This window comes from Carassius carassius, chromosome 29 (assembly GCF_963082965.1).
Source record: "Carassius carassius chromosome 29, fCarCar2.1, whole genome shotgun sequence".
Taxonomy (NCBI): domain Eukaryota; kingdom Metazoa; phylum Chordata; class Actinopteri; order Cypriniformes; family Cyprinidae; genus Carassius; species Carassius carassius.
This window is the reverse complement of record NC_081783.1, coordinates 2,615,929-2,640,661: the sequence shown is the minus strand read 5'-3', so window position 1 is coordinate 2,640,661 and position 24,733 is coordinate 2,615,929. Positions and strand designations below refer to the sequence as shown.

General features: G+C 34.3%; 1 protein-coding gene and 1 long non-coding RNA gene across 3 annotated transcripts; one reads left to right on the top strand and one right to left on the bottom strand.

Moving 5' to 3' along the window:
• The first annotated feature begins 1,206 nt into the window (after positions 1-1,206).
• Positions 1,207-2,524, top strand: LOC132110056 (uncharacterized). Its single transcript, XR_009424577.1, has 3 exons — positions 1,207-1,317; positions 1,398-1,505; positions 2,407-2,524. It is a non-coding gene; the product is annotated as an uncharacterized LOC132110056 (long non-coding RNA).
• Positions 2,525-2,644: 120 nt separating this feature from the next.
• On the bottom strand, positions 2,645-24,300 carry kif3a (kinesin family member 3A). Of its 2 annotated transcripts, none has more exons than XM_059515440.1 (17): positions 24,147-24,300; positions 21,836-22,118; positions 21,578-21,722; positions 20,936-21,020; positions 19,941-20,046; positions 19,103-19,242; positions 18,823-19,020; positions 18,483-18,657; positions 15,187-15,285; positions 9,517-9,673; positions 9,223-9,403; positions 9,026-9,136; positions 7,680-7,805; positions 6,253-6,306; positions 6,104-6,172; positions 5,876-6,008; positions 2,645-3,324 (listed from the first exon to the last, which is right to left on the bottom strand). In XM_059515440.1, the coding sequence occupies exons 1-16, from the start codon at positions 24,150-24,152 to the stop codon at positions 5,877-5,879; spliced, it is 2,067 nt and encodes a 688-aa protein (XP_059371423.1). In that variant the 5' UTR covers positions 24,153-24,300; the 3' UTR covers positions 2,645-3,324; position 5,876. The 2 variants fall into 2 exon arrangements, with proteins under 2 accessions (XP_059371423.1, XP_059371422.1); XM_059515439.1 differs by having other exon boundaries at positions 5,881-6,008.
• Between the last annotated feature and the right edge of the window lie 433 nt (positions 24,301-24,733).

The window sequence follows — 24,733 nt, the reverse complement described above, 5'->3', positions numbered from 1 at the left end:
AAAAATGACAATAAAAAAAATAAAACCTTGAAGATCAGACTGTAACCGCTATGGTCAATATACGGCATATGATGGAAAAATTCAGATGATTTTGATGGTGTTTGGCTTGTTTTAAAGGGAGAAGAGTTTCTCAAAGTTTCCTTTTTCATGACATGGTAACAGTCTCATAATAATAAACAACAGCAACAACAACACCACATTCCTACTGTTCTTGATATTGTTCTTTTGTTCATATTTATCCAGGGTTAATAGAGACATTTTTTGCAAAGTCATCTCAATTTGCAAAAAAAAAAAATTTCAAAGCACAATAACGGTCATCAACGTCATCTAAATAAAATGCAAAATGTTACCTAGATAAAGTTGCTATTGCAATAGACTTTTGTTGTTGTGTGGCGTCTTCAGAGGATGTGAGAAAAGCGCTTCATTGGTTCATGTGCATGACTGTACAGTATGTGTATACTGTCGGTCCATCCTCTGAAAAACGAAAAAAGGTCAAAAGGATGTGGCAGTTATTTCAGAAATCAACTTATGATGAAGCTGTATGACAACAATCTGCCATCGTGGGGGAATGAATGGAATCTGTTGTTACAACAGTGGACAGAATTAGTGTCTAAAACCGACAAATGACTAATAAATAGTGACTGCATCAGTCAGGGTGATTCCCTTCATAGGCAACACACCCAAGCATTATTATTATTATTATTATTATTATTATTTTTTATAAGTAATGCCTGATGGTCCCAGCAGACTTTTAAGTTTAAGGACAATGTGAAAAATGCAAAAAAGTGTTGTTCTCCTTTATTTTAAGGGGATTCTCAACATTATTGCGATTATCTGAAATCTCTAAGTGATTATGGGGGTGTGCAAGCATTTCGGGATTTTTTTTTTCTTTGACGTGTAATCAAAAGAATCAATTTAGCGGATGTCATTTCCTCTGTCAGTGCTATAAGAAGACTGATCAGTGCTGAAACTATGAAGACCATCTCAGTAACTGCAGACCTCAGTAGGAATTAATACAGCCAACATGAGGACTTTAATGCTCTTGGTGCTGACAATTGTAGCTGTTACTGGATCGAAACATCCTAGTGTAACCGATACTAAACTGAAACTTAAAACGAGAATAAATCTACTAATGGAAATTAAGGAGAGTGTGGATATGGTCCTAAAAGATAGTTCAACCGTAAGAACTTTAATTATTTCATCTGGTTCTCAAGATCCAAACAGTGGTTGTTCTTCTTACTCAAACAACCTTCAAACTTTCTTTCACAGAATCTCGAACAATTTGTAAAAGATGTGTTTCCGTCAGCGGGCTGCTCGGTAAGTTGATTCTTACATCACATAACATGCTTTTCTAACACTTGATTTCATTATCTAATTAACTGAATATGGTTACACAGGAGATACACCTTTGCCAAGCAGCAAAGGTTATGAAAACCACACATCTAAAGTTACCCAAATCTAAAGTTATCTCCAAGCTACATAGGAGATTGTATGCCTATTCAGGGGTAAGTCATCTCACAATATTCATTTGTTGAATTAGATGATAAACATCACGATTACTATGCTGTGTCTATATTATTAGAGTATCATTCTGTGCGAAAACCCAATGCTATGCACTGATATTATCGGCATGATTCTTACAATTTATAAATTATCAAATGTCATTTCCTTTTTCCACTACTATCGGTTATTTCTGCCCAGTATCACCAAATTGAACAGCACTGCTTGTCTGAAAAACTGACTTAAGCTTAACTTAACAAACGATTGACTTAACGAAGCTTATAATATCTAATGACTGACTTAAATAAGCTTGACTTAACTAAGCCAAACTTAACTAAGCTTGACCTAAAGCTTATCTAATGAATGACTTTACTAAGATTGACTTAACTAAGCCCAACTTAACTAAGCTTGCTTTAACCAACAAGGACCAGTTGCATAAAAGGTTTAGACAAGGCTTAAAAGTTAGTTATCTATTTTTTTTTTTTTTTTAAGATGGGTCAAAAAAAGTAAAGATTTGTCTAAGTGTAATCCAAAATATATGACTAATTACCACTTGGCTAACTGTCAATTGGTCAAACTAGTTTCACAAGACATTGACTTAACATAGAGGCTAAGTTTATGCAAGGATCCCCCAGCTTAACAAACTAATTCAGACTTAACTAAGATTAACTTAACTAACCACTGATTCATTTAAGATTTTCAAAGGATTCCGGAGTCCTAACAGTGGCACATGCAGAGGAAACACACAATATAGTTTTCAATAATCTATTTAAATAACAACATTTTTTACTCTTTAGAGAATTAGTTATGCCTACAAGTCTAAATTTATAGACTGACTCTAGACTGCTTAATGAAAGAGGTTTGATGTAATCTAATAGAGCTATATGTGTGTGTTTTTCTCCACAGCAATGTAACTTCAGCGTTCAAGCTTCAGAGGAACACCAAATGAAAGATTTTCTGACAAAAATCAAATACTGCTGCAATAATCTACTCTCAAGCATGAAAGACCAGAGGAAATGACTCAAGACTTCTTAGGAACACAATATTATATTTTTGTATTTGGTCATATTTATATATTTATTTTATTTATGAATAAAAGTATTCTGAAAAGATTTTTTCAGATGATTATGAACTAAAAAAAACCTTTCTTTTACTTTGTAAAATAATTTAATTTAAAGAGGAGTACAGGAAAAAAAAACAGAAAAATGTAAACATTTTTAAATATTTCATAAGACTAATGGTTTACTACAGTGCACAATGGAAATACATTACAGTTAAGACTAAACTGAGCTAATGGCACCACAGCCAGGGGAACATGGCATGCACTACATATAAAAGAACAACAAAATACAATTAAGTAACATAGCTTGTGTACACTGAGCTAAAGCAATTGCACTCTGCCAATTGTATAAAACATTAAGATTAGATTTGTTTCTCAATAGCATATTCCCTGACGGCAAGCTCATCTCTTGTGTCAGATCAATAACCTGCTCATCCCAGCCATCAGTGTAAAGCAGAATATACAGTAACAGTGTTTGTGTTAAAGGTGAAATGTGCCTTTTGGAGTGCTATAATTAAGACATGTTACAGCAAACTATCCTTAACTAAACCCAGCTTTGGAGCAGCTCTGGAGTTCCTGCATATTAACACATGATTAATTTTCTTATACACATGTCAAAGTGCCTTAATGTCACAAGACTCAGTATTCCCTAAGACATATACTGGACTGGCCTTGAAAATGCACAAAATATGGTGGTCTTCATCAGACACAAGGCTCACTGTAGCAGGGATTCAATCACAGCCTCTGGTTTGGAGGAACGTTTCCTAAAAACAATGAGATTTTTAGACAGACATTTAGACAAAAATATATGCACATGACAAAAATGATGTAATTTAGATGATATAAAGAGTTTTGCATTCACATATGTAATTCATAATTGCTAAAATTGTTCAAAAGTGACAGACATTTATGTTACAGAAGATTTCCATTTTTAATAAATACTGCTCTTTCTTATGAACTTTCAATTCATCAAAGAATCCTGAAAAATATATATATACTGCATCTTATTTTTTCACAAATATATTAAGTAGCTTAAGTATTTTCAACATTGATAATTATAGTAAATATATTTTTTGAGCAGCAAATATAATCAGCATATTAGAATGATTTCTGAAGGATAATTTGATACATGAGTAATGGTGCTAAAAATGTAGCTTTGATCACAGGAATAAATTAATTTTTACAATATATTTAAATAGAAAACAGATATTTAAAATACTTCCATTTATTTAAAATGTACAATAATAATAATGTATTATTATTTAACAAATTTTTTATCAAATATATGCAATCTTTGTGAGCATAAGAGACAAAAAAAAATATATATATATATATATAAAATACACAACATATAGACGCCAAATTGGTTAACAGCAGTGTACAAAATGTGAAACAGTGCAAAGAAATGCAATAATGTTTTACTCAGGATCACTCATGTTCAACTCTGAAGAGACATGCTTTATTATTATTACATTAAATAAGTCAATACATGATACATAATGCACCTGTGTATATATATATATATATATACATATATACATATACATATATATATATATATACTGGTGCATCTCAATAAATTTGAATGCCATGGAAAAGTTAATTTATTTCAGTAATTCAACTCAAATTGTAAAACTCATGTATTAAATAAATTCAATACACACAGACTGAAGTAGTTGGTTCTTTTAATTGTGATGATTTTGGCTCACATTTAACAAAAACCCAACAATTCACTTTCTCAACAAATTAGAATATTTTGACTTGCCAATCAGCTAATCAACTCAAAACACCTGCAAAGGTTTCCTGAGCCTTCAAAGTGGTCTCTCAGTTTGGTTCACTAGGCTACACAATCATGGGGAAGACTGCTATTCTGACAGTTTTCCAGAAGACAATCATTGACACCCTTCACATGGAGGGGAAGACGCAAACATTCATTGCCAAAGAAGTTGGCTGTTCACAGAGTGCTGTATCCAAGCATGTTAACAGAAAGTTGAGTGGAAGGAAAAAGTGTGGAAGAAAAAGATGTACAACCAACCGAGAGAACCGCAGCCGTTTGAGGATTGTCACGCAAAATCGATTCAAGAATTTGAGTGAACTTCACAAGGCATGGATTGAGGCTGGGGTCTAGGCATCAAGAGCCACCACACACAGAAGAGTCAAGAGATTTACTGAACCACAGACAACATCAGAGGCGTCTTACCTGGGCTGAGGAGAAGAAGAACTGGACTGTTACCCAGTGGTCCAAAGTCCTCTTTTCAGATGAGAGCAAGTTTTGTATTTCATTTGGAAACCAAGCTCCTAGAGTCTGGAGGAAAGGTTGAGAAGCTCATAGCCAAAGTTGCTTAAAGTCCAGTGTTAAGTTTCCATAGTCTGTGATGATTTTGGTTACAATATAATCTGCTGGTGTTGGTCCATTGTGTTTTTTGAAAACCAAAGTCACTGAACCCGTTTACCAAGAAATCTTGAATTTTGGTTCATGCTTCCTTCTGCTGACCAGCTTTTTGAAGATGCTGATTTCTTTTTTTCAGCAGGATTTGGCACCTGTCCACACTGCCAAAAGCACCAAAAGTTGGTTAAATGACCATGGTGTTGGTGTGCTTGACTGGCCAGCAAACTCACCAGACCTGAACCCCAGAGAGAATCTATGGGCTATTGTCAAGAGGAAGATGAGAAACAACAGACCAAACAATACAGATGAGCTGAAGGCCACTCTCAAAGAAACCTGGGCTTCCAGACCACCTCAGCAGTGCCACAAACTGATCACCTCCATGACACGCCGAATTCAGGCAGTAATTAAAGCAAAAGGAGCCTCTACCAAGTATTGAGTTCATGTACAGTAAATGAACATACTTTCCAGAAGGCCAACGATTCACAAAAAATTATTTTTCTTTTTTCTTAGTCTGGATCTTTCTTTTTTTTTGGTCTTAAGTATTCTGATTTGTTGAGGTTCTGAATTGGTGGGTTTTTGTTAAATGTGAGCCAAAATCATCACAAACTACTTCAGTCTGTGTGCATTGAATCAATTTGAGTTGAATTACTGAAATAAATGAACTTTTCCACAACAATCTAATTTATTGAGAAGCACCTGTATATTTATCTAGATTTATGGACAATTTTTATATACTCTATACTTATAGTGCCAATTTCAGCAATTACATATACCTATATACAACATCTAAAATCATAATTATTAATGCATCACATATGAAACTAAGATGAAGGATTATTTAACAGCAACTAGTTGCAACAGTCAGATGCATTTGTGTGTGCAAAGGCGTGAACCAGAAAGTCCAAAAATAAAACAAAGCATCACACCTCACCTACGAGCAGTTTTAGGCCTGGACTTTCCACTCTTTGATGTCCGGGGCCTTTCTAGTTTCATTAGGGACTGTCTCATGCTCTCCTCAGTGTAGGCCAGATAAACATGGGACAGGTCCACTTCAAACGGCTGAATCACAAAAGAGTGACAGAGGACAAAAATGAAACATGAAAAGGGAGCAGCGTGCATCACGTGTGCCTAAGTAGATCTGAACGGATGCTTACATCTTTTTCTTTTTTGTCTGACACAGGTGTCTGTTTTCTCATGTTGTTGCCTGTGTAGGCCACACATTTCTAAAAAATAGCAAATATATCAGCTGTATTATGTATTTCCATTGCACCCAAACATCATGAAATGTGTTAAAGACGCTCACCAGCTGCCATTCTCCAATGTCCTCATTCCAGTGCACATAGTTCTCAATCATCTCCTGCACACAACAGAACAAAAAAGACATTGTTTGCATGTTTTAATAGTAGTGCAGCTGAAATTCGGAGATAAATATCAGATATTGTGAATATTCTTTTGGGCACTTTAGAAATTCATGTTAAACTCAGAGTAAATAAGCAAATCTAGTAAATACAGATTATTATTTTATTGAACTGCATTTGAAATATTCGATTCTTAAAGTGAAAGTTCACTATAATAATATATTTTAACTTTGGTTACCACTGATTTCCATTGTGCGGCCCAAAAAAACAAAACAACGCTTCTAGCATTTCTTCTCTGTTTCACAGAACAAAATAATATGGGTTTGGAACGGCATCAAGAGTAAATGATGATGAGGATCATTTATGGGGTGAACTATCTATCTCGAAGACGTTCTGTACAGTTAATTTGCTAGCTGTTTTGACATTTTCGCCTTTATTGTGCAAGTGCAGCATTTTACAGTGTATATTATCAGCAAAAACTATCTGATTAATCAAATCCTGACAAGGGAAAAAACAAAAAATGATTTGCATGCTTATTTATGCAACTGCTGCATCCTGAAGCGCTGTGTTAGTGCAGGAGAAACAAGAAACGGAGAGAAACGCAATACTTCAGTTATTAAAACAGGGTTTCTGCTGGTTAAACGAATGAAAATTTAAGTCCTTTTTAAGACCGAGTAAAGACAATTTAAGGAATGAATTGAATACACACCAAACATCATGTACTTGGAGCAAAACAAAAAAAAAAAGTCTTGTTTACTGTAAAATTAATCAAAATGAAGTGAATTCATGAATTAAAAAAACTACGCAAATATCTACTAGAAAAAATCAACTTAATTTATAGGATACATTTTCATACCTCGCTGACTGATGTTTGTTCTTGTTTAGTTAGTTTTGTACACTTTCTCAAGACTTAATTTACATTTGCAGCTCAAGTAAATGAATCTTGTTTTAAGGATGTTTACATGTTTGTATATATATATAAAAAAGATAGTGATTTTTGTAATACACAAACATGAACTTCATGAATTCAAGATGCTTTGCTGTGATTTTGCGAATTTAAACTGGACCATTTAACCTAAAAAGCCTTAAACTAAATTTAGAATGACTTTATAAAACAATTGCACAATTCAAGGTTATATGTAAATGTCAGACTAAGACATTTGACATGCACATTTGGCAGGGTTTTCCCATGATCTTGAAAAGCGTGGTTTAATGAAGCTGAACTATGAGATCTTTATCAACATGTTTTGAACACAAAGCAATTCCTGTATTCCGGTAGCTATTATTTGATCACTGGTATTTTAAAACATGCCAAAAATACAGGATGAGGAGGTTTGTCTAAAAGTGCACATGCATGAGCACAAATACAGACCTGATATTCCTGAGGAATGAAGTTATCAATGATGAGCATCTGTAGCCGCAGCTCTCTGCTCAGCTGCCGGATGTTTTCCAGCAGACCTTCGATCTCTCTGTGATGCTCTTGCTGCAGATCCGCCATCTGAAACAGCAGACATTCTTACCAGAGGACAAGTGTTTTGTAAACTACTATTGTCCTAAGTTAATGGCAGGGCCCTAAACTGTGATTGGATCTTAGTGAAGGAACATAAACTGAGGTTCGGATATTTAATGTCTGCATGATGCTGACTGATTGGCTGTTGTTATGTTTGTTGTTTTTATAAACATTTATAGTTAAAAATTCTTAATCTCCCTGTTTTATGCTTTTAGTCATTCTGAATTTTAATAACCTTCACTTTTAAGACTTGACTTTTTTTGTAGCATTATGTCTGAACATATGTTTTAAGGCAAGTTTATGTGCCTTCATATTTCATGCATCTTTTCTGCAAAGTGATTGGTTTTACATTTACACCATGTGGAACTTCATGTGTGCTGCACTTTCTTCAAATAGACGGTTAATTAACTTTTTCCCCGTCAGCATTTTTGAAAAAATGTTTCCAGCCACCGCAAGTGATTTTAATGATTTACACTAAACTTTGATGGCCTACAGTATATTGTGCTGTATGAGTATCTGCATATGCAATACACCAAAATAAAAATCAGAGCCTCTACTTAAAACAAATAATAAAATTCAGTTTTATTCTAGCTTAAAGCATTCTTTTTTATCAACACTTGAATACAAGTAGGTTTCATAAAAATGTATAGTTTTAAGCATAAAGGTGAGAAAATCTAATTTTTTATCAAAAACTAGATCTGGGTAATATTCAGTATGATTATCAGAGCATAAATCCAGTAAATCACTTCCATCAACACTTGCTCAGAAATACACCACTTCCTGGATCAACATTTTACTCCGTAACATTATACAGTTTTCATTTACATGCGGTCCATTTCTGATGATCATTATGTTTAATATGCATCTGTTAACATAAGAGATCGCGCGTTTCTCCATCCTGTTCACGTGTGTTTTTGTTCGTGAGGTTTTGTACTCGTTCAGAAGATGTGTAATAGCGCCCCCGAGTGTATAACAGTGAAAACACGAAAAGTTGTAAAAACGTATCCTTGCCGGGGAAGCGTTGTCTTCTAAAAGATGAAATACCTACTAAAATGCTACTTGAATCATGTAGCTGTTACATTTTAATGTTGACTAGGTCAAGGTACTGCAGAAAGGCTAGGATTGTTAAGTTTTTAAAACTGCACTTGTACTTTTGATAACACAATTGTGAACGGTGCTATTTGAAAGCTACATGACATTTATTGCACCTCAGATTTCGCCGCCATCAACATGGTCCACACTTTCTTCAGTTTCTTGGTCTTGCCTTGAGCCTCTTCCTGTAAACTGGTGTATTTCTCCTCGATATCCAAGCGCTCTTGCTGTTTAGAGACATTTGCAAGTATGAATCTCTATGTAATAAAACTCTACAAGATTATCGGTCAAGCATGAACCCGCTCAGCTCTACCTCCTTTTCTTCCAGTTCTCTCCGGAGCTGCTCGGCCCTCTTCCTCCTCTCCTCGAGTTCATTGTTGGATTCTTCCAGAAGCTTCTCCTGCTCCTCAGCTTTAGCCAGTAAATCAACTCCTCCAACAATAACCCTCTTCTCCAGAGTAGACAGCTTCTCGAGCAATAAGTGATGCTCCTGTCTGAGATGCAGGAAACAACACAAGACGTGACATTAGTATACTCCAACACTTATACTATATTGGCTCTATATAGAGATGGACAACGGATCTGTTGGACAGATTCAATGGCTCACTGGGCTTTGAGAAGGTCTTTCTCTCTCTTCTCAAGCTCTGCACGCGCTTTGTTCCTCTCTTCCTCCTCCATGTCCAGTTTGGCCTCCAATGCTTTCCGCTCCTCTTCGATCTTAGCTTGCATCTCCACCATCTTGTCAGGAGACACCTTCTTCCTCCCTTAACATGAAACAGATATAAAAACAGATAAACCCCTGAGAAGAAACATATAGAAACACTTGTGCATTATGCAAGTGCACGGTAGCAAAAGATGCAAGATAGTACATTTAACTGCGATCTCTTACCAAACTGAAATACATCCCAGTTTCTTTGTGAGCTGGTAACTGACGCTTCTTCCAATGCACCATTAATATTACATTAAGTATTTCCACATATTTCAATGCTGGGTGGATTACTAAAAAAACTTTAGTCTGTTATAAATAAAAATTTATACGATAATACACATGCAGTCTGATTATTTTTGAGCCAACTCGATCAACACATAGACTTGAATGTGATTACTGCATACCATACTAATGAAAAAAAAAAATGCATTAAATGGCAGGGGTTCATGAAAAAGCTGTAGGGTATTCAAGAAAAGCTAATAATTAATGAAATGTCAAAAGCACGGGAATCCCTACATTACATGAACAAACATTAATAAGCATGAAAACATTACATGGCCAAAGAAAAAAAACTTTCCAGGTTTGAAATATTTGTATTGATAATTCATAAAGGTCATTGCATTTGCTGAAGACATATTTAACAACTATGTGTTGGCAGTGTTAAGTAACGTGCATAATGTTAAGTCTCATTTATAATGTGGGAGATTCACTTAGAAAGGAAAATCATTTTTCATGTAAGATGACCAAAGGTCGATGACAATGTGATTTCTTGCTGTCATTTATGGGTGAATGAAATGCTTGGGTCTTAGATCCACCCAAAAATCAAAAGACAAATTATATTGTGCATTAAAGAAATGGATATTATGTGGCATTCACTGGTGGATGCAAAAGATGTCAACAGCTTTTACTCATCCTCAGTGTTACCTAATCACTGAGGCACTCAGCTGAATCCCTTCTACCTAAAATATTTACTTGAAGTTAATATTTCAATAATTTAACAACACATTTGCATGTTCAAAATTCTCTGATGTAGGTTACTGGTGACATGTTGTGCATGTAAACACTGTATTAAGTGTTTTATCTTGAGATTTGGTTTTATTTTACAAGGATTTATTAGTTTAAATTTAGACATTTTAATGATTTAATTTATTCTTAGCTTTCATAGCTCATCTCACAAACCCTCTGCATTTTCCTCACAAAAATGCAAACATCCAAGTTTAAGAAAACCTATGAAAATACAGGGCTCAGCATTTCTTTCTTTCTCCAGCTTGACTTATGTGAACAATCTCACCTTCACCTCGCTTTTCAGAATCTTCTGATTTTAAATTATTTTAAATTGAAACCCATTTCAAAATTAAAAGGCAGATTTTATACATTTTTGATGGTTGGCAAGAAGCTTTAATGATCTCAGAGCAGTTGAAGAAGGAAAATAAGATGCCAAACTGAGCTATAATTAGCTTGGAGATCAGTTAGACACATTAGAGATCTGACAATGTCCACTGAAAGTGATTGAATTAAAGGTGCTGTATGTAATTGCTAATGGCTGACAGCTACTGAAGTCCAAATTCAAAATACTGAATCTCCCTTCCCCTCCGTCTCAGACGGGTTGCCAGATTGAGAGCGAGAAACAGGAATGGAAGACGATGAGCCTTACACTGTAAGTTAATGAGTTGATTTATTGTGTTTTAATAGTCCTCTGGTCACAGAGCTTTTTAGATAGATGCCGAGGCTTTTTTTAGGTAGGGTAGAATCTGGCAACATGGAGATTGAAATCCTATTGGTTGAACTGGCAGTGGGCGGAGTCACACAGACCAAAACAAAAACAGACATTCCGACACAGAACACACATTTTAAAGTAGATTAACCAGCTGTAGCATGATTTTCAGAGAAACAAGCATATGAACTTAGCATGTTTCCTAAATATCTGCAAACAAATTAGTAATTTTATGCTTTAGTACTGTCCAAAAAATACATAAAGCACCTTTAAATTTCACACACCTAATTATAAAACAAAGTTTTTGTGGGATGGTAAAACTCAGGATAAAAACAAGCAGATTTCTATAGTCTGGTTGGTATGCGAGGTTGAGCTGATGAGGAGATTGTAACACCAACCTCTTGTGTCTTGAATTTAGAGCAGAGAAGTCACATGGCCAGCACATTGCACAAGAAGAGAGAAAACAGAAGCACATATCATCTCATCTAAATGTCTTTTAAAGGGGAATCAGGTTTTCAGTTTGGGTCTGTGTGAAATAAGAACGCAGTCACTGATCATTAGGCTGATGCAGAGAGAAACTGTGATATGCACCAGATAGGAAGATGATAAACATGAAGTAATCAGATTCCAGTTTCACTGAAAGAGGTGACGCCTGAACCATATATAGAGTTCCTGTCGGAAGAAGTGACGGTGTCCTATATTCAGCTTCTGCTGTTTCAATGAATCTGCTACCCACTGATTCAAGTTATTACACATAAAAATAAAGGCTAGACTGCTGAATAATTTAATTTGTGTCGTTTATTAAACGTTATTAGAAGATGGTTAGATTGTCAGATTATCAGCATGTGTTGCGTTGAAGCTTGAGCATTCAAGATCATTTCAGGTTTTTTTATTTTATTTAATTAATCTAATATGCATCAGATGATGTGGGCTGAGACTACTATTCAAAAGTTTGAGCTCCATATGTTTTTTTGTTTTTTTTTAAAGAATTTAATATTTCTGTTCATCAAGGGCACTTTCAACTGATCAAAATTGATAGTAAAGAGATTTATTAATATTAAATTTAATATAGTATATAAATGCTGTTTTTCTGAATCATTTATTTATCAAAGAATCCTGAACTACTGAAAGTTTCTACAAAAAAATTTTTTTTCAAAATAAAATACTGTTTTTAACTGATAATAGTAAGAAATGTTTCTTGAGCAACACATCATCATATTAAAATGATTTCTGAGGAGCATGTGACACTTTTTAGCAACCTTGAACATAGAAATAAATTACATTTTAACATATATTCATAATATTACAGTGTTGTGATCAATCAGATGCCACATTAGTTATTTCAAAAACATTTCCTTTTTTTTTTTATGATATCGATCCCAAACTTTGGAATGATATAGTGTACATTTACATGATCACTGGACTGTGCTGATGTCAGAGTGCAATAGGGATTGTGTATTTGGGAAAGAAGGTGATTGAGGGAGCACAGAGGTAGGAATGATTCACATTATCCGTGTGCTGCATCCACTCACTAGTCTGGGCTCTCTCCTCAAAGTGCATTGCACTGTCTGCAAGAAAGAGAGACTGAAAGACCAGCAACCAACAACACCACATCGATCAGAGGCAGAGATATAGAGAAAAACCAAGATACCGAGAAAGAGACAAAAATACATCTCAAACGGATCTCCTTTTTTCACGTGTTTTTCACAGAAATTGTCAATCAATTGTGTATTTTTCTATATTTTATTACTATATTGTATTTAGGGCTGCAACTAACGATTATTTTGATAATCAATAAATTATTTCTCTGATTAATTGGATTAAACCCCTTATTTTCATTATTTTAATTTTACAGACAAAAACACACTATTCTACATTCTGTCCGATGTTCTTCAAACAAATGTGCCAACTGAATGCTATGAAAACATACAGTGCTTAGCAATTTATTAGAGCACCTGTCATAAGACAAAACACAAATATTTTAGGAATCTGTCAAAAAAAAAAAAGAATTCTCACAATGTTTTTGGACAAATAAACTAAAACAACTAAATGGTATTAATTCACATAATAACACTTTCATACTAGCTCACATGCTTGCTGGCATTGTTTATATACTTTTTGACTATTTGGGTATTTGAATAAAAAAAAACACTAAAGCACTTGACAATTTTCTTCTGCCTCTCTTTCACAGATAAGAGAAATAATTATATTACAGCATTAAAAATAGCTTACTACGGTTTCTAAAAAGCTTACGCATATTGGAGGTCTAATCAATACAGGAAGCTAAAAAATTATTTTGATAATTACCAATACTATTAGTTAAGAGCAGCAGTGGCACAAACATTACAAAATTGGTTAAAAACCTTACATAAATTTGTTTTAATAAATGTGTTAATCACTGTAGGCTATATAGTGAATATAGCTTAAATCTCTAGAACAAAAATTAAAACAATAAAGATAATAAAGGCGAATAAAATCATGGTAATGCTCTGCAGGAAAACTTCTTTATCCTGTAAAAGCGTCTGATATTTATATTCAGACAATTTCACGCTGCTGTCCCTTCACCGTTCCTACTCTTCTAAATTACTCGCACTGCATGTTGACTTTTGAACCTAAATATAAATGTTCAACAACAGATATTTCAGCACAATGAATGTTTTTGCGCTGAATATTGTCTCCCTCTCCTCTCTGTGTTTCATCTGTTTAACACTGGCACACTTTCAGTAAAGATTTTCAACTTAACACAGACTGTCAGGACGGGCCTTTATGTAATAATGGAAAAGCTTGTGTGAATTTGTGACATTTACAGACAAGGATATGACCGTTAACTGAGTTTTTTGCACTGAGGATGCACACGCCTGACAGGCAAGCCATTACGCTAATGCATCAGCTTGAATCTTAAAATAAAGATTTCTCATGTTTTGGGCAGCTTGGATCAGGTACTTTTCCTGCAGGAGCACATTATGTTTCTTCCGATATTTGTAGATGCATTTTGTCAATAGAAATGTGTTATTCAGTGCTGTAATTTGATACGACCGGCTGCAGTTGTTCGTGCACTGTGGGCAGACCTGACTAATCGAAAATGAGAATCGTTGTTGATGATTTTCATTATCGATAATAATCGATTTAATTGATTAGTTGTTGCAGCCCTACTTGTATTATATTTATTGTGTTATATTTCATTTAATTGCCTTAATACCAATGCATGCATTCTTTCAGCATTTGTCACTAAGACAAATCCCTTGTGTGTGTAAACATACTTGCCAAAAAACCTCTTTCTGATTCTGAAATCTTGAAAAGTGAAGCGCAACGAGATTTCCTGATTCACACACGCTTGTGAAACTTATGAAGCTTAAACTGCAGTCAAAAAAACTGCATTAACTTGCATTTTTCCACTAGTGGTCCGACAGATGTGGGCACAGACACACACTTCAGAGAGTCATTGCCAGGCATTAACTGTTTTGAGTTCATGACGCACAATGAAACTACATTTGTTTGATCTGATGGTCTAGACAAGCAAACCAAAGCCACACTATCTGATATCCGGCAATTAAAACCTAGATGACATCAGTGTACCTGCAGTACTGTCCACCAGATGCATATATAGCTTTTAATCCAAAAGTTTTAATACATAATCCTGAATGAAAGTTTAACGTCTTGATGCTTTGCTGTAAACAGCATTAATAAGATCAAAGACAAAAACAAACAAAAAAAGCTCCTGATTACAAAGACGATTATTTGAAGCAGCTCTTGTGGCTAAAAGCCAAAACCACAGTCTGCATCATCTTTCTAAGAGACCTCTCTGACTAAAGTTGCAAAGTCATGAAACGGGAATGATAAGTGGAGGTTCTTACCTCTTCGTTTCCTGCGTCTCTCGCCTCCATCTCCGACTTCATCTTCACCCTCATCCATGTCATCTGATCCACTGCCATCAGAGCCGGAGATCTCCTCACCTGAGCAGTAAAAAAACCATAATACAGGATTGTGTACTGATATTAATGCTCTGTACTAGGGCTGCACGATGTGTCGTTTAAGCATCGATATCACAATGTACGAATCCACAATAGTCACATCGCAGGATGTCGTAGTTGATCCGTTATTCATTAACCGTATGGGCAAGCTGCTCATTGCTGCTCATCAAGCTGCCCTTGACGAATGTGATTCGCGGATTAATTGCACAGTTTAACCATCATAGAGTGAAAGTTTATCATTTGCATGTGTTTTTAAGTCCTGTCAGTTTAACAGGGCAGAGAGAGAGAGAGAGCGCGAGAGAGAGAGAGCGCGAGAGAAAGCGAAAGAGAGAGTGCGAAAGAGAGAGAGAGCGCGAGAGAAAGCTAGAGAGAGAGAGAGAGAGCGCGAGAGAAAGCTAGAGAGAGAGCGAGAGAGAGAGAGAGAGCACGAAAGTGAGAGCGCAAAAGAGAGAGAGAGCTCGAGAAAAAGCTAAAGAGAGAGTGCGAGAGAGAGCGCGAGCGCGAGAGAGCTCGAAAGAGAGAGAGAGCGCGAGAGAAAGATAGAGAGAGAGAGAGAGCGCGCGAGAGAGAGACACAGAGGCTCACCATCTTCAAACAACATGAGCGCTGTCTTGCTCTCTCTCCCTCGCGCATATTAATCAATTGACACGATGGTGTCGATGTTTAAATCATTTAAAATGAGAATGTAAGTGTGCTCACCCCATTTTTGTTTGTAAGAAAAAATTAGATTAGATTTCATATCGTAATATATATCGCAGAAAAATAAAATATCGCAATGTCATTTTTTCCCAATACCGGGCAGCCCTACTCTGTACCTATACTCTAGAGGACAACCACTGATGCATTTACCCCCAAAAAATTAAGTCATTGGTAACCAAAACAGCTTTGTTACTAATGATCTTCAAAATACCTTCTTTTATGTTCCACAAAAAAAAATAAAGTCATTGGGTTTGCGTAAATGATGGCATAATTGATGTATTTTTGGGTGAACTATTCCTTAAAAGTTTTTTTTACCTTATTTTTTCCCTTTTTAATGAAATAATATTCTAAATAAGAAACTAAAACTATCAGAGTGTGGTGGTAAATGTCTTTATGAATCTTTCATACGATTTGTTCAAACGGCTGATTCATTCAGGAATCAAGTAGATGGCTCTCTCTCTTCATGATTGTTACTTTGAATCATTGAAACAAAAACACGCTGTGTTTCTCGGAGATGCACAATAGTTCTGCTGTGGTTTTTATAAGCAATTTTTCTGTTGGCAAAACGGAGCAAAGACTGACAATTTTGTGTTTTAAACAGAATATTCACTTATTATTTAATGAACCATTGTGTAAAATCATATTTGCACTCGTGTGACATTGCTCTCGCTGCTCGTGTGATATCCCTTATCATCAGTAAGTAATTAGTTACTGTAATAAGTCTGTAATAAGTCTTATTTTTTCAGTAATTTAATTACAGTACTTCTTATGTATTTGAACTTAATACGGTGTAGTGTAGAACATTTACACGCAATACAATAATGGATTTAATATCAAAAGGTAAAGTCTAACCTTAAAATGCATGTTTTTTTATGTACCCTTCTCACTTTAAATACTCTGGTGAGTTAATAATAATATTGGTAACACTTTAGTTGCCAATTCTCACTATTAACGAGTTAGTTATTAGCATGAATATTACTGAGATATTGGCTGTTTATTATTACTTAAAAAGCACATATTAAATGTCTTATTGTGCAAGACCTTATTCTAAATCTTCATTCCTACCCAATTCCTTATTAAACTTAACAACTACTTACTAAGTATTAATAATAAGCACTTAATAGTTAATAATTAGTTATTAGGGAGAATTGGACCCTAATCTAAAGTGTGACCAAAATAATTTATGTAGATATCTGTTATTTATTTAAAATAATTAAAAAGAACCGTTTCATGTCTATCCTTGTATCATTAACTCGTCAAGATTGATAAAAGATTTAGAAATTAATTAGTAATAAGTCATTAAATACTTTTTATGGAAAGAGTGATTTGTACAGTAATCTAATTACAAAGTTGAAGATGTAATTAGTAACTAGTAATTAATTACTTTTTTTTAGAGTAATTTACCCAACACTGCTTATCAGGATATAAATACAAGACAAAACTCATACAGGAGCATTTTTGCCCCAATATCAATATTATAGGCCATAATTGCATTTATGAAGTTGTTTCACTGCATCATATTTATCAACAGTCAACTGTATGAAATCTACAGGAGGGGCCAGTGCATTAACTGCGTTTTAATAGTGTTATTTTTTCATAACTACTTAAGGTAAACTTAGCAACACGGTAACATCAAACTCTATTCGAATCCACTGTGAGCGTTGAGTCTTATGCACTGACCATCAGAGGGAAGATCCCCATGTAGTAGGGAAGCACGATATATCGGCCACCATATCGGTATCGGCCGATAAATGTTCATTTTTCTGAGAATTTGGCTGGTATCTTAGATATCTGATATATTGCTCGAATTATCATTGGAAATGCTTCGAAAAGGAAAATACAGTCTATTATATTATAATGAGATTATTAGCTACCGTAAAATAATGTAACAAAATCTTTGTTTGCCACGTTTTAGGCATTGTTAAGAAAAGATCGCATCCACAACGGATCCACACATCTAGCAAAGTTAAGCTTGTGCATTTACAGTTTTCTGTGGAATTGTACAAACAGGCCTACATTAAATGGAAATGCCAAATGCTCTTAATAATGAAAATATTTAATGATTTTGACAATACCCAAGCCACTACACCCGTCCATGGCACAATTTTTTTTTTATTGAATTTTTTTTACACGTAAGTAATGTTGTCCAGTAGTTTGTTTCTATTATTTAAACATTATTTTATTTACTTGTAAGGATGCTTTATGTTTGATTTAAGTTGAAGTGTTTAATGGCTTTTAATGGAGAGACTTTTTTGGTAATCAGGTTCTCAAAAATTATGTAAAAATGTGGATTTAGATTTATCGGACAACATATCGGTTATCGGCTTTCATATTTAAGGAATTATCTTCCAAAATTTTCATATTGGTGCATCCCTACTATGTAGTCAATGCAGCTCTCTATACATTACAGAGCCAATGAGTCACATCCTGAAGATCAACCCTGACAAATACATGACACAGCTGAAACTGATGCAGTGTACCTTCTTCAAGTTTTTTCTTGAGGTCTTCAATTTCTTTCTGAAATTGACGCAGCAGTGCATCCTTGGGGTCCTCATTAATCCTGGCCTTATTCTTGATGTTTTTGGCACGGTTGGCATAACGGAGAGTACTGATGGTTTCATCATAGTTGTAATCTGCCGGGCCGATGTTTGCACACTGCAAAATAAGAGAGAGATAAAATAGAATTATACTGTGCGCACTACTTTCACAGAAATCTGACTGATTTATGCTGAATTTTAACCATTTTACGAGCAATTTAATCAACGATTGGGAGACTATATAACCCAAGGCTTGTATGAGTTAACACACTGACTATCGTACCATCATGGTCTTGGAGTTTCCTCCTAGAGAGTCCTGTAAGAGTCGGGTGAGTTTTGAGTTCCTGTAGGGCACGTGGGTGCTTTTTCCATCCACTAGTGCAGAGATAACATTTCCCAAGGTGGACAGAGACAGGTTGATTTTTGTAGCCTCTTTAAGACGTTGACCTGTGGCTCCTGTTTTTCCCTGTCTTTCAGAGCCCTGAGCAACAAAACATTCTTGTAAGTAATGGAAAGAAAACCAAGACGATGTAAAGTTCATCTACATGACATGGACTGCTTACCGCAAGATCCACCAAGTGTAGCTTTCCCATGCGCACATGCTGATCTCCATCTACACCTTTCTCACTGCACTCAATAGTTATGGTGAAGATAGCATGAGAACGAGAGCTGTGCTCGTTCATATTAGTCGCACCCACAGAACCTGGGCAAGGACAAATAAACACAAGCACAATTGTGACCCTGGACCACAAAACCAGTCTTAAGTTTCATATTCTTGAAATGTAGATATATATATCTACATATATATGTAGATAGCATATATATGTATGTATGTAGATATATATGTAGATAGCATCTGAAAGCTGAATAAATAATATTTCCATTGATGTATGGTTTGTTAGGAGGAAAATATTTGGCCGAGATACAATTTGAACATCTGGAATCTGAGGGTGCCAAAAAATCTAAATATTGAGAAAAGTGCATTTAAAAATGTCCAAATGAATTCTTAGAAATACACATTACTAATCAAAAATTAAGTTTTGATAAATTTACCATATATCTTCATGGAACATGATCTTTACTTAAAATCCTAATGATTTTTGGCATGAAAGAAAAAAAAATTCTGACCCATTCAATATTTTTTTGGTTATTGCTAAAAAATACCCCAGTGACTTAAGACTGGTTTTGTCCTCAAGGGTCACATACGCCGAGCTTCCTCTCTAGAGAGCACCAAACCCACTGCTTAAGTAATACTCTTGCTCTGATCAACACATTTTTCTGTATTATTATTAGAGTTATTAATTGAAATATTAGATTAGAAATAAAGCAGTCATCCATGTCCATAACAAAAAAAAAACAGAAAATAGTTTTTAATAAATAAAATAATTCAAAGAGACTCACGGTTTTTGTGTCCAAGGGTCATAATCCGGTCCATATCGTCAGCATTGTTTACCACATATCCAGAAAGATCTTTGATGTAAACTCCTACATCAGGTCTCTCCTTGACCTGTATTTTGAGTTTAGTATTCATCAAATCGCAGAAATTTATTAAGATGCACAACAAAATTTTAAATATTCAAAGTCAGACTTTGAATAACAATGAAACTAAAATGACGTCTAAAAGGTCATACGTTCAAAAGATTGGGGTTAATAAGATTTCTTTCATTTTTTAATTTGAAAGAAATTAATCCTTTACTTCAAGAAGGACAGATTAAATGTATCATTAGTGATGCTACAGTGTCATTTATAGTGCAACAAAAGATTTTTGTTTTAAATAAATGCTGTTTTTTTCTAATGATCAAAGAACCTTGAAAAAAAAATCCACAAAAATAGTAATTATGCTGAAAATTCAGCTTAGATCACAGAAATAAATAACATTTCAAAACTAGAGAAATCGAGAGCGGTTTTCTTTTTCAATTGGAATAATATTTCACAATATTACTATTTTTATTCATATAAATGCAACCTTAGTAAACATCATATTTAAAAAACATTAGAAAAGAAAGAGAAAAGACTCCAAACTTTCGAATGGAAGTGTAAGTTGTTTAGCTATTTAAGTGTTCACCAAAACAAAAATCTAAAACTAGACTGTATTGAATAAGATAAGTGTGATATGTGAAATGTGACATTCCAATTTGTAGCTGAAAGCATTATTAAATATTAAATAAATAAATTTTTTTTTAAAAGCAATCCCACAAAGAATTCTCTGAATGATCAAATTCTGATTTGATGCGTTTAAATTCTACAGAAAATGATGCCACTTTCTGTAGAATTCTGTGGGTGCAGAAACCATGCGGATGTACGCATGCATTAGTCATGACCTATATTAGAGTGTCCGCTTAACAACAAACCTAATGCAGCGATGGGGGATATGTTGAAATATGTTGGTATCTCACCTCCAGCCTCTGCATCTGGTCCTTTCCCAACAGGTCTCTCACATCCTCATTGTATATTTCCAAATAAGAAACTCTTACTAGAAACCTGTCAGATAACACATCTTAACACTCTGCACATCTCTGATAACGTTGAAAAGATGTGTAATGAAAAAGCACGAAAGCAGTCTTAAGTCTTAAGGGGTATATTTGTAGCAATAGACAAAAAACATTGAATGGGTCCAAATTATACATTTTTCTTTCATGCCAAAAATCATTAGAATATTAAGTATAGATCATTTTCCATGAAGATACTTAATTTTCTACCGTAAATATATCAAAAATTAATATTTGATTAGTAATATGCATTGTTAAGAATTAATTTGGACAACTTTTAAAGATGATTTTTTTTTTAATATGTAGATTTTTTTGCACCCTCAGATTGCAGATTTTCAAATAGTTATATCTCAGCCAAATATTGTCCGATCCTAACAATACCATGCATCAATGGAAAGCATATTTATTCAGCTTTCAGCTGATTTATAAATCTCAATTTTGAAAAATTTACACTTATGACTTGTTTTTGGTTTTGAGATCCAGGATCAAAATGATTAATCATGCATTGACACAAAGATTTTTGAACAGCACAGCAATCATCATTCTCACCTGGTGTCGCCTTCTGCTTTTGCAATATGACCAAATATATGAGCAAATGAATTTGGGATGATTCCTCTGAGCTCAGGCACTGCTCTGACGCCCTCCATAGTGAACGTCTTCCCCGTGCCTGTCTGGCCGTATGCAAATATGGTTCCTCAAAAACAAACAATACAATTATAATCTTCAACATTTCAAACTTGCAAATCAAACAAACAGATATAAAGATTAAAACACATGCAATTAATATATCTATTGTTTTTGACTTACCATTGTAGCCCTCTAATACGGAGTCAACAATCGGTCGAGCTGTTAAATTATACACATCCAGCTGTTTGCTGTCTGGACTGAACACTGTGTCGAAGGTGAACGTCTTTGGCGGCTCACTGCTCATATCAAGTTTGTTAACAGTAATCGTTCCCCGGTTCTCGTCCACAGAGACAGCCTGCTTGTGTCCCATCATCTTCTCCTTCTCGTTCAGGGGTCGACATCTCACCACCACCTTCACGTTATCACTCACCTCCACCTTCTCTGGTTTATCCATCTTATTACTCTGGACAAGCGGAAACCGGTTAAAAAAATGTTAGTGCACAACCATCAGTTTAAAGTCTAAACTATGAATTTAACGCGGGACCATCTGTTTTGTAGCACAATGGAAGTCCACCATTGGAAATCCATCATGAAACTATGAAAATGCATTATAGATATAAGTGATTATTGATTTTGTAAAATGTAAACTATTTGTTTGCATTAGGATTGCTATCAATTGTCCTTAAATATGTTTACAAACACAATGTCAGTTAAGAGCAGAGTTGGGAAATAATTAGTAACAAGTAACTAAATTACGTAATTTGATTACAAAATAAATGTAATCAGTTACGTTTACTGAGAAATAATGTGTAACTCAATTACAGTTACTTATGAAAATGTTTTTCACACACATCCACATGCCAATACAATTGATTTCTTTTTCATAAATTGCATTGTCTGATCTAAAATATTAGACAGCAATGTTTCATGAGTTAAGGACAAAGAATAGGACACATGCTTATTTAATAACTGTTTTATTTCATATCTGGCTTTATGTATATGCTTTATTTTTAAGATCAACTGTTTGTTTGTTTTCCAAGCCATTGTTGGATGCCAGTGTTTCCTTTCATCATAACTACGCAAAGATTTGATTTCATATTTCTTGTAACATCTTAAATCTGTATAAGGCGAGACACTGCAGGTGAATAGGGTAAAAAAAATAACTAATAGTTATCACCTTACTTACCAAGTTGATTGATTACACTGATAAATGCAAACATTTTTTGTATTACAAGTTTTCTGAAATGTTATGTTTAAATATGCAAATGAGGTATTATTTAATAAAATATGCGCTAATTTGCATACATTTCTAGTACAAAAATCTGAAGTCCATCTCAATTCTTGTTTAATTATTTGGGCATATTAGACTCAAATGTTTTTACATTGGGTATCTCTTTTTGTCACTGAATAATTCAGAAAAAACAGCTGGAAAACAATATATTTTCTCACTATTGAGGGGGAATAAAATGATGTGTATAATCAAGAAAATTATATATGAACAAATCCCTCTGTAAAAAAAACCTTCAGAATATACTGTAAACAGGAATAAAAATGTAAAGTTTGGTGTGTGTAAGTGCTCCTGAAGTAGAGATTTATGATTCAGTGTTGGAGAAAATACTCATTTTAAGAAAACGGCCTTTAAAAATATGTATTGTAATTGAAATCTACTGACACAAATAGATAATCTGCTATAAAAGAAACACTTAACAGTGTCTTTTCGATGTTTTCTTTCCATGTGTGAAAAAAAAACACTTTATGAAAAGCCAAAAAGCCCAAAATCTAAAAACTGACAGGTGCATGACATTTGTTTTAGTTTTTGCCTGCAGTGTCTACCAGAATGATCTCAAAGTAAGTCTGATTTTGAGGTGGTTGTGTTTTAATTAAATGAATTATAATCATCATTCAAGTGATGAAGGAAGATGCTCATAGGTAAACAAACACCAAATAACATTGTTGTTGTTGTTTTTATGCGTGAACTAAGTTTTTTTAAATTCTTAATTTAACTTTTACTGTAAAGGTCACTGGATGTTGAATGTATCTGAAAGGTGGGGTTGATGTTGCTAAGCAGCGGATATGACCGCTAACAGCTAAATTAGCAAACAACAACAAAAGACGATTTATTATTTTAAACGCAGAACATTGTTATTTATATGTTGTAAGCGGGTTTAACGTAATTCCTCATTAATTTAAATAAATCTGACTCGTTGAGAGATTATAATATCGTTAACCTGAGCTTGCGATGAAGCTAATAAATACGTTAGCAGGAGGCTAGCTTGATGTGCACAAAACAGTTCTGCTCACAGAAAGGACAAAAACAATTAATCATCGTATAATAATAAAATGCATCGTACAATTGAACAATAAGGGTAAACGCTGTCAAACAACAGTCTGTGGATATCTGCAGGAGATTCCGGTTGCAAAGGAATGATGGGAAGGTGGGGCATAACAACACACACATCACACTGCGATAGATAGAAGATTACAATCTTACCGGCATTATTAGAATTGGATATATGGGTCTTTATTAAAATCTAAATGAATGAGTTTTCGTCAGGAATGAACATCGATGAGCTCTTTCGGTGGATGGTGTATTTTTCCAGCTCAAGCGCCCATCCCAATCAGCGCGAAATGCGCATGCGCATGCGTGTTTACATATTGATGGACATTAGCGTTTATACACATTATAGTTATTGATTCCAAATGACATGACAAAAATTGTTGTTCTAACGTAAATTTTTTTTTTACGTAATCCGTTACACCCATTTTATATATATATTTCTTTTGATTCATTTTGACCTAACTTATTATCACATTGATTTAAAAAGTACCATATTAAAATAAAAAATACAAATATCCTGAAAATATATGGGTTTGTGAGTTTACTTAAGAGCAAAGTCATAAACATTTAAAATTAAGATAAATTTTAAATGACAATCAAAATAAAACTCTTACTAAAACGTTTATTGTTATTATTATTATTTTATCTGCTTGTCACGTGGCTATTAAACAACTGTTACTGAATTATGAACTTAAAATCTCTGGGTAATTTAAGTAAATATATTTGGTGAAAGAGGTTAC